Genomic DNA, 11,357 nt, shown 5'->3' on the forward strand with positions numbered 1-11,357 from the left:
TTCTTAGTTATTTGCTTCTAATCATTTGGGTCCAGGGTCTGGATTCAGCGGGTGGAGCTGCAGAGCCGTTTTTGGCCAGGTGGAGAGCCTTTTCTGTCATTCCCATTGGTGTGCAGGAGGCACACAACTCATCTAGGTGAGCAACGCTACTCACTGTGATTAGTCTAACCCTGTTGACCTGCACAAGGAGCATTTTCCTTTTTCTTCTATTTTCTTATTGAAGGAACAGAAATTCATTCAAGTATAACTTCATAAGACATTTGTTAAAATATATCATGGCAAGGACAAAGGAGATTTCTGAGGACCTAAAAGGAAGAGTTGCTGATGTTGGAAAAAGTTACAAAATCATATCTTAACAATTTAGACTCTGCTAATCTACATTACAGACAGGTTGTGCACAAATGGAGGAAAATCAAGACAGTTATGTCCCTAGGTGTGTTCGACCAACAAAGATCCCTACAAAAGCAAGCTGCGTAATACATTGTGAGGACACAAAGGAACCTATAGTAACTTCTAAGCGACAAAAGGACTTTTTTGCAATAGTTTGTTAATGTTCATCCACCATTAGGAGGACATTAAAGAACAATGGTGCGAATGGAAGGATTGCATAGAGAAAGCCAACGCTGTTCAAAAAGAACATTGCTGCCCCATCTGCAACTTGCTAAAGATCATCTAGACAAGGCAGAAGGACCTGAAGTGAGCAGTTCATAGGAGAAAATCCACCAACATAATAGTTGAAGCTGTTGTCTAGGGAGAAATGGGCTACAAGTCCTCCAAACCAATATGTAGGACTATCAATCAAAAGAAATGTTTAGATGCAGTTATTGCTGCACAAGGGGGTCAGACCATATACTGAAAGCAAAGGTTCACATACTTTTCCCACTCACAGATTTGTAATATTGGATAATTTTCCTCATGTAGCAAATGACAAAGTCATTGTTGACTAGGGTTGGGTAGATCAATTAACAGGACTCTGGCCCATCAGCCAGTTCATTAGTCTTTTACCAATAGATGGAAGGCCTGTGGATCTACTTACATCCCAAATACCTAATGCAACTTTTGATTAGTGACAGCCCGGCTAATCAAAAGTCATGCCTGGGATCCTGGAAAATAAGAGATTTGCAAGTCTTCTATCTAGTGGCCACAGACAAGTGACCTGGCCAATGAACCAGAGTTCCGCGAATTGATCCGCCATCTCTACTTTTGACTAATTTGTTTTATTTATCTCTCTTTATCTACTTTTGGGTCTTATTTGAAAATGTAATGTACCTTTTGGACAAATTGAAGATGAAATGTGGACAATTCTGAAAGGTTCTTAAACATTCAAGCACCCCTGTATGTAATTTTAAACTTTTCGTAGCACACTTGAGTTGTTATTTGTCATTGTATCCTCACATGCTGCTAATATTAAGGTGATTATTTACCTAATACTTTTGAACTTCTTAAACCTGGAAATGATTTGATATTTTTCATAAAAATAAGAATTCTAGAAAACTGGTTTTGGATTTCTTGGTTCCTAAAACAGTATATCATTGGATTCAATAAGGGTGTCCCCAAAGTGTAAAGCAGAGATAATATCTTATTGATGCTGTCTGATTGACCTCCAGAAGGGAATAAATATATACTAAGCAGTGAACCATAATAGGCCCCTACAATGAGTAGGTGGGAGCTGCAGGTTGAGAAGGTCTTCTTTCTTCCTGTAGATGAGTGTATCCCCATGATTGTCCAGAAAATAGAGATGTAACTACCTAGGACAGTTAGAAAAGGCAGTAGGACAATGAAATTGGCAAAGAAAAATGTTTCTATGATGATGGATGATACATCTGAGCAAGAAAGTTCTAACATTGGAATGAAGTCACAATAGAAGTGGTTGATGGTCATACTACCACAAAAATCTAACTGGCAAAGCAATGAGATGGTTATCAGCACAAAAAGAAAACCAAGTAACCACGACCATACTGCAAAAAGCAGGCAAAGCTTACTGTTCATGACTGAAGGGTAACGTAACGGGATGCAGATGGCCACATATCGGTCAAAGGACATGACAGTAAGAAGATAACATTCCGTGGCAGTGCAAGAAGCAAAGATATAGAACTGGATAAGACAGCCAGAAAATGAGATGGTGCTTCCACCTTCTAAGGTTATGTGCATCATGTTGGGAATGATATTTGAGGAAAATAGAAAATCACAAAGTGATAGGTGGCTCAAAAAGAAGTACATGGGGGACTGCGAAAGATGACTGGTGGACACTATTGTGACAATGACAAGGTTTCCGCTAACAGTCATGATGTAAACGTTCAGTATAAATATGAAGAAAAGAAACTTGTAGCTGCCAATGTTCTGAAAACCAGTGAGGAAGAAATCAGAGGCTGTCGTTGAGTTTTTTGGAAACATTATCTGTAGGTAGAAAAAGTCAAAGTGAAATTGAGATTTTTTTCAGTTTTTTGACTCTAAGCAGTTCTATTCCTAATAATGAAATAGAAAACTTTATTCAACAAAGCAAACAAATTTAATTAAAAATAGTGCCCCTAAAAAACATTTTAAAAACCTAAAGGGCAGTGTGATACATGTTTCAGGACTGTGACAGCAGCATGTATACAATATGAATATGGACATAAATATATGATCACTAATAGTCACTATTGAAGCAAATTATACCACGTCATATATAGCATACAGTTGATCATTAAGCAATTCATCCATGACATTGCCTGGCTAAAAGTAAATATACAGTAGTGACTTAATAATAATAGTAACCAGTCCCATACAATAATTAATACCAACCATGTGCCATATTGTCCAGTACTACACTGCCCAGTACCCCTACGCGCGTTTTGCGTGTTGCTTCGTCTGGGGGTTTGTTTGCTGTTTTGAATAAAGTTTTCTATTTCTCTATAATAATTGACTGTCAGATATATACTTTTCCAAATTAAATATAGGGGGTGCCTTTATGTATTTGATTCTATTTGGGTGCTCCCTTAATTATAAAATGGATCTTTATATCCAAATTGTGATACTATTCCTAATAATAACCGTTCCTGCACTGACATGTGTAGATGGACTGGAAATCGGCTAGAACAATCTCAATGCCCCTTCACAATCACAATAATGCCCTCGGAGATGGGACTACACCTAATAGTGCCTTCTATCCAGTGGCCATAAAGCAGTCACTTGGCTTGCCTATGTGGTAGACACAATCTTTTCTGCCTTTTAACCTACATAAGGGATGATGCCTTTCATGGCCCCATAGCAGCCTCATGAGCCTCCTCTATGGTATTCACTTACCGGATTGCTGGGTACACAGTCACATCAGTTTCATAAAAACACAAGTATTTTCTTCCCAATCAAAGTCCAGTGTAAAGTTCCACAGATAAAATGAAATAAATAAATGTTTAGTATTTCAAAAAACAGAAACATACATTAACTTGCAATTGAATAGTGTGATACAGTGACGCAGCGTACTATTGTGACAAAATGGTTTAGTGTAGCAGCGTGGTAAAGAGTAGCCATATAATGTAGTTGTATGATACCATAGTGTAAAAAAAATGAAAAATATTCAAATATTCTTTATTTATATCTTTAACATTTTTGTGACTTTTAAGCATAAAAAAAGTTGCATATAACAAAAAAATATTCAAACATTTGTAAAAAAAAAAAAAAATTAAGAAAATCGCTCCAGTATGGGGGGGACTGGAGTACATTTGCACAAAAATTTTGTACATTTTTTAAAAGTGAAATTGATGATTCAGACAAAAAAACATTTGGAAACTCTAAACTCCGTTCAAAATGACAAACATAAAAAAGGCCAACACTTATAAAATAGTCTTTAAAAAAGTTTCAAAGTCAAAGAATAAGGCGCAAATGAAAAATCAGGCAAAAAAAACATAAAAAAAAGCTATAGGAAGAAATGGGCAAATGCAATAATTATAATATCATCGTGTTAACAGGTAACCAAAGTGCAATTTTTAATCTTATATAGCTAACTAAAAAAGTAAATAAAAGGGAACTTTACGAGACGTTTTCTGCCTCTGATCACTTCTCTCTCCAACAAATAAACAATCACTCACTTTCTCTGGTAGACTCGGTGGACATGAGTTCAGTACCTCCTGCACAGCCGTGTCATTGAAGATAGAAAACCTGATTTTATATCTTTGGTATCTAGTTAGATATAGAGCACTAATCATTTGCAGAAATTCCCCGTTGGTCTAATTACATTTTCAAAATGATGCCGAGGAATTTGGCTCTAACTTAGATTTTCTATTTCTAAGACGTAAGTGATGTTGTAGAAGTTAGTAGAAAAAAAATTCTAAAACATTTTAAACTTTTTGAATAGGAATTTGCATAGTGTGGGACTAGGATGAGCCTTTAAAACAGCTAAGTCAGCCATCGTATATCATATTGGGACCTGGCTCACAACTCACGACCTTCATGGATGGTTCCTATGTGCACTCTATTGTCCCCCTCTATAGCAGGTGCTGGGGGCCGGGTGTCTATTGCTAGAGCATTTTGTCTGGAGTACCAGGGCTGACATTATGATTGACACAGTTGTTGGAGACAAAGTACTTTTGCAAATTATCTCTAAAACTTTTAATAACTTGGATTGAGTGTCCCAAAACCATTTAATCTTTTAGAACAGAACATTACTAGACCAAAAACATGTTTACAAGCTTCATTAAAAATATATGACGATGTTATCACTTTAATCACCATTGTTAAATTTGACAAAAAATGGATCCTCCAGCGATGAACAGGAGAGGAGTAGGTATAAAACGTCACATTTATTGATTAAAACACCAAATAGTAAATTCCTCAAATCCATATGAGTTTCGATAAACCTACGTGTTTTGGTGTATTGCCTTAATCATGGTATCGGTAGGCAAAGGTAAGTATTTCATATGTATGCAAACGAATGGATTACATGTATTGCTTCTTTATCCTTGTTTTTAACATTATTTTAATTCATTATATATACTTGTAAATTTTATCCTGATTGGTTGTCTACAATCCATGTGATCCACTCATTTGCGTATATACAGTTGAAACCAGAAGTTTACATACACTATATAAAAAGACACATCTGCATGTTTTTCTCAATATCTGACATGAAATCAGAATAAACCTTTATCGTTTTAGGTCAATTAGGATTACCATAATTTTTAATATTTGCCAAATGCCAGAATAATGAGAGAGAGAGAATGTTTTAAGGCATTTTTATTACTTATTGCAAAGTCAAAAATTTACATACACTAAGATTACAATGCCTTTAAACAATTCTGGACTGCCCGTATGATGATGTCATGTGTTTGGAAGCTTCAGACATCTGAGTTAATTACAGACAAACATGTGGATGTATTTTAATGTACAATTGAAACACACTGCTTCTTTGTGTAGCATCATGAGAAAGTCTAAATAAATCAGCCAAGATATCAGAAAGAGAATTGTGGACTTGCACAAATCTGGCTCATCCTTGGGTACAATTTCAAGATACCTGAAGGTGCCTCGTTCATTTGTACAAACAATTATATGCAAGTGCAAATAAGATGGGAATGTCCAGCCATCATACCACTCAGGAAGGAGATGGGGTCTGTGTCCCAGAGATGAACGTGCTTTGGTCCGACATGTGCATATCAATCCAAGGACAAGAGCAAAAGACCTTGTGAAGATGATGGTGGAAGCTAGTTAAATTGTGTCAATAATCACAGTGAAACGAGTACTGTATCAACATGGGCTGAAAGGCCACTCTGCCAGGAAGAAGCCATTAATCCAAAAGAAACATACAAAAGCCAGATTAATGTGTGCAAATGCACACTGGAACAGAAATCTTAATGACCATAGTTACGTTTGGAAGAAAAAGGGAGAAACTTGGAAGCCTAAGAACACCATCCCAACTGCGAAACATGGGGGGGGGGGCAGCATCATGTTGTGGGGTTGTTTTGCTGCTGGAGGGACTGGTGCACTTCACAAAATAGATAGCATCATGAGAAAAGAAGATTATGTGCCAATACTGAAACAACATCTCAAGACATTATCCAGATGTTAACACTGATTTTGGAAATGTGAACACTCCTGGTTGGGTCTCCATCTGGGTTGGCTGAAGTGGAAGAGGTGTCGGTCCCCATTATAATAGCTGTACTCTAGTGAAATGAATTCTTTGGTGCAGATATTGTTGTCACAGGGGTACACATGATAAAATCGAAAATTGGTTTTCTTACTACCATGATATATAAAGCAGGCTATATTTTATCTTTTAATTCTTTGATGCAAATATTTTTCTCCATACAAAGGAAACATACTTTCTTCTGTTACCTACATAAAGCAGTAGGGGAGATCTCAGTTTGGAATTGTTTGTGGCATATCTCCTATGTTATACAGGCCTCATCCACACTAAAAAAATATTTTCTTCTGTTACTAACATTATGCAGCAGGCCAGATGTCAGTTTTGGGTGCTGATATTGTTTTTCACACAGTGGTACACCTGATAAAATCTAAATTGGTTTTGTAACTACTGTGGTATATAAAGCAGGCTTCATTTCATCTTTTAATTCTTTGGTGCAAATATTGTTCTCACAGGGGTACGCATGATAAAATCGAAATTGGTTTTCTTACTACTGTGGTATATAAAGCAGGCTATATTTCATCTTTTAATTCTTTGGTGCAAATATTGTTCTCCATAAAGGGAAAAAAAATATTCTGTTACTAACATGATACAGTGGGGGAGATCTCAGTTTTTGAAATTGTTTGGGGCATATCTTGTATTTTATACAGGCCTCATCCACACTAAAAAATACTTTTTTCTGTGACTAACATGATACAGTAGGTGAGATCTCTGAAATTGTTTGGAGCATATCTTGTACAGTGAGGGAAATAAGTATTTGATCCCTTGCTGTTTTTGTAAGTTTGCCCACTGACAAAGACATGAACAGTCTATAATTTTAAGAGTAGGTTAATTTTAACATTGAGAGATAGAATATAAAAAAAAAATCAAGAAAATCACATTGTATAAATCTTTTTTTTTGCATTTTGCAGTGAGAAATAAGTATTTGACTCCCTACAAACAATTATGAGTTCTGGCTCATACAGACCAGTTAGACATGGCTAATCAACTCGTTACCTGCATTAAAGACAGCTGTCTAACATAGTCACCTGTATAAAAGACTCCTGTACACAGACTCAATTAATTAGTCAGACTCTATCCTCTACAACATGGGCAAGACCAAAGAGCTTTCTAAGGATGTCAGGGACAAGATCATATGCGAAAAGAAAAGAAAGGGCGCATGTGTAGACTCACAGGGCTATTTATATAATTTAAAAAGTGCCAGTGCACTCACCTGTAATGGTTGTGTACGTTTACACAACCAAGATTAAGCGTGTGATTAATAAGGCTACGGGTCACCTCTATTTGTAGTACCGTCCTGTCGGTGTTTGCCTCGCAACTCTGTGCTCCTCAAGTGGTCACACGATCCTGCCGGACCAGATACCACGTCACCGCAGGTCCTCAGTAGTTTAACCCGGTGGCTGGATAACCGCAGGTCCTCAAACATCCAAATATGCCCGGCTGCTCCTGCCGCTTTGGCTCCGTATGGAGATATTTCACAAGTAAACAAGATGAAGACGGCTTAGACCGTTGAAACGCGTTGTGGCAGTTGTATTGGAGGAAGAATAAAAGTCGGTTGCCAGCTATTAAATTGTCCAGTATTCCTTTGGCGCTCCCTGAGACCGCTGCACCATTGTTTGCTTAGGGACAAGATCATAGACCTGCACAAAGCTGTAATGGGCTACAAAACCATAAGTAAGACGCTGGGTGAGAAGGAGACAACTGCTGGTGCAATAGTAAGACAATGGAAAAAATGCAAAATGACTGTCAATCGACATCGATCTGGGGCACCATGCAAAATCTCACCTCGTGGGGTCCTGAACGAGAAGCCAGGGCTCACCGGAGGATTCTCCGGTTCTCTGGTGGGCCCGTCCAACCCCGCTGAGAAGCAGCCCTGGCTAAGAAAAGTCTGTTTGAAGGTTCCCGGACACTCTATGGCTGCTTTTTTACTGCGGACTGGCTCCAGCCTTCTATAAGACATAGATCTGCAATCTGGCACCTTGGTAAAGCCCAATTCTGTTCTCCCTCTGATATCTAACAAACAGGTAATGCTGGACAAACTTGCACCTACTGCCACTCAGTGTCTTAGTGTCTTCAGCTCCTTTGTGAGAAACTAGAAACTAATGTTTGGGCAGCCAGTCTACCAAACCAAATTCCAGAGATGGAAATTGTGGATGGCTTCGCTTCTGGTACTGGGTGCTAATACCAAACCATGGCGTGCCATAATTGACTGAAAATATTCATCATTGGTTGGAGACCAGCTCATTCCCACAGAAAAGTACCAGTGTCACGGAACGCCAAGGGGATGTCCTGCGGACGGCACAACACACTGGTGCAATGGGAGATAGAGGGGCAAGGAGGGTCCTAGCGTAAGGGAACAAGGAAAGGGACACCTCCTGACACCACCCTGTTTCTGTCCCTAAGCTTCCCTATCGTCTCTAGACAGGTCCTTCCCTCCGTACGCGATCACGTGCCTTAGCCCTTGCTTAGCCCTGGACTTAACATGGCTAGTGTGCAGGCCAGCGAAACACTAGTCTCACCACTACAATAGGACAACACAAGGAAGGGAAGACAAACAATGGGAAGATAACAACATAACATACACTTATCTCTCCAACAGAAAACTTCACCGCTGCAATAGCAACAAACACCACAACTTCTCCAGAGACTGGCTCCTTCAAAGAGGTAAGCATAGATTGAACTATAACCTGCGGTCTGCTGATGGAGCATGTGCCTATTTAAAACGAGGTGGGAGAGGCATGAACGAACATCAGCTGACCGAAAACAAAAGTCTACCAGCAAGAGACTAACATTAACCCTTGCTGTACCAAAAGGAAAAAACTACATTTAAATTACAGCATAACCAGAGCTGCCACGAATCTCCAAATTATTCATGACATCCAGCAAGCTAAGGAGATGGTGGCCTCTATCATCATGAAGAAGTTTTCTCATTCCCCAACTCCAGTCCTCAAGGCCAACCAACCAACAGGTCATGTTTTCAGGATTTCCTTACTATAACACAGGTGATGGAATTATTGCCTGTACAGGTGATGCAATTACCACCTGAGCAATACTAAGGAAGTCCTCAAAACTTGGCCTGTTGGTGGGCATTGAGGACTGGAGTTGGGGAACCCTGCTCTAGGAGACCGACCACTGCTGCTGTCAACCTGTGAAATTTGTGTAGAAGCTAAATTGACCGAGGGCATGCAATTCTCTGTGTCGGGAGGATATGTTCCGTCCCAGGGTTCGACTGGGTCCCGGCTTCCACAATATTAACCCAATGTGCCATCAGTGAGATGTACCATCCCTGGCCACAAGCACTTGTCCACGTGTCTGTGGTTAGGTGGTACTTCCCAGTAGCTGTGCTGGTGAGGGTACGGATAATATTCTGGGACCCGTGCTTGTATAAGGCGGGAACAGCACACCGGGAGAAATAGTGGCGGCTGGTGACCGAGTACCAAGGGACAGCCGCCTCCATGAGGTTGCGGAAAGCTTCCACCTCTACGAGCCTGAAAGGCAAATTTCTAGTGCAAGCAGTCGAGACATGTGGCAGTTTAGTATTGTGGCCTGTGAGTGGCTGCGCATTTGCACTTGCTTTCCATGGACTGAGGTAGGGACAACTGAAAGCTTAGGGACAACTGAACGCTGAGGGACAACGCTGAGGAATATGCCAACTGCAAGTAAAAAAATTTCCCGGATCCGCACATTACTCAAACAAGAATCTGTAAAAGCAATTGTGCATGCCCTCATCATCTCCCACCTCGACTACTGCAACCTCCTGCTCTGTGGCCTCCCTTCTACCACTCTCACACCCCTCCAATCTATCCTAAACTGTGCAGGCCAATTAATCCACCTGTCCCTCTGCTATTCCCCGGCCTCTCCTCTCTGTCAATCCCTGAACTGACTCCCCATTGCCCAGAGACTCCAGTTGAAAAGCCTAACTTTGGCATATCAAGCCATCCACAACCTGTCTCCTCCATACATCTGTGACCTAGTCTCCCTCTACTTACCTGCCATAACCTCCCATCCTTACAAAATCTCCTTCTCTACTTCCCTCTTATCTCTTCTTGCCACAATCACATACAAGATTTGTCCCGTGCATCTCCACTACTGTGATAACGCTGTACCCCAACACATCAGACTGTCGCCTACTGTGGAAACCTTGAAAAGGAAGCTGAAGACCCACTTCTTGTGACAAGCGTACAATCTGCGGTAACCCTCGCTCCACCATACCGCTGCACGACCAGCTGTACCCTCACCTACTGTATCCTTACCCATCCCTTATATACTGTTTGTGCACCCTCGCGGGCAGGGTCCTCTCTCCTCTTGTACCAGTCAGTGACCTCTTTTCACATGTAAAGCACCATGGAATAAATGGCGCTATATTAATAAATAATTATATTTATACTACTTATACTCTGGGTCAATTGATGGCACTTCCCAGGTGTCTACCCCTAATTTGATGTGTTTTGGCAGCTTTTGGACCCATTTAAAGGTGTTGTGTATGTGTTTGGTTTTGCCCCCCATTGAATCCAATGGCATTTGGCAATATTCGGCGAATATTTGACTAATAAATCGGCGAATATTGCAAAATCGGCGATTGTAATCCGAACCCAATATTGAAATATTCGCTCATCTCTTTGAGATCTCCCAAATTTTTCTTGACAGATTATATTAGGGGGAAAAAATTCAACCTGCCGGATCCTTTAGTTCATTAGATGACTCTTATTCTTCTCTCCTCATAGAGATAACATGCACGCTTGACCAAGTGAAAGATTCATGTGCACGGGGAAGTTGAAGAGATATCTCAGTCATATAAAAATAAGAAAATTAGCCTTAATTGCACCCTGACGTCCTGAACTCTGCCTTACAGTTGCTGATCACGGTCTTAATTGAAATGGCTGTCATTGGGCTCAGTGGTCATAATGAAACAGTCATAATAATATAGATGGAACATGAGCACTTAGTTGTCATGTGCTTTAGTTGTGATGTCACCACTGCAGACAATATGGTAAAACTGGAGTCAGTCAGCTCTGGAGAAGCAGGTAGTTAGTAAAGTTGGTTTTATTATTTTTTTTCAAGATTCAAGTCTACAGACTAAAAAAGTCAACGTGGAGACACCCCCTAACTCACTCGTACACTATAATAACATTATTGAGATGATTCTGCATGTCATGTCCCAATCTATACAGTAGAGCTGACAAGTAAATGTAGAATTACCAGTTTACCAGCTTATTGCCAGCACGCTGACATTGTTAACAGC

At 40.0% G+C, this 11,357-nt stretch overlaps 1 protein-coding gene across 1 annotated transcript; it reads right to left on the reverse strand.

Moving 5' to 3' along the window:
- Positions 1 to 1,416: 1,416 nt before the first annotated feature.
- Positions 1,417 to 2,394, reverse strand: LOC141167434 (olfactory receptor 11L1-like). The gene has a single exon (XM_073654838.1). The coding sequence runs from the start codon at positions 2,392 to 2,394 to the stop codon at positions 1,417 to 1,419; it is 978 nt and encodes a 325-aa protein (XP_073510939.1).
- Between the last annotated feature and the right edge of the window lie 8,963 nt (positions 2,395 to 11,357).

Source organism: Phyllobates terribilis, unplaced genomic scaffold (assembly GCF_046119375.1).
Source record: "Phyllobates terribilis strain yellow unplaced genomic scaffold, ASM4611937v1 Scaffold_11__3_contigs__length_659146591, whole genome shotgun sequence".
Taxonomy (NCBI): Eukaryota; Metazoa; Chordata; class Amphibia; order Anura; family Dendrobatidae; genus Phyllobates; species Phyllobates terribilis.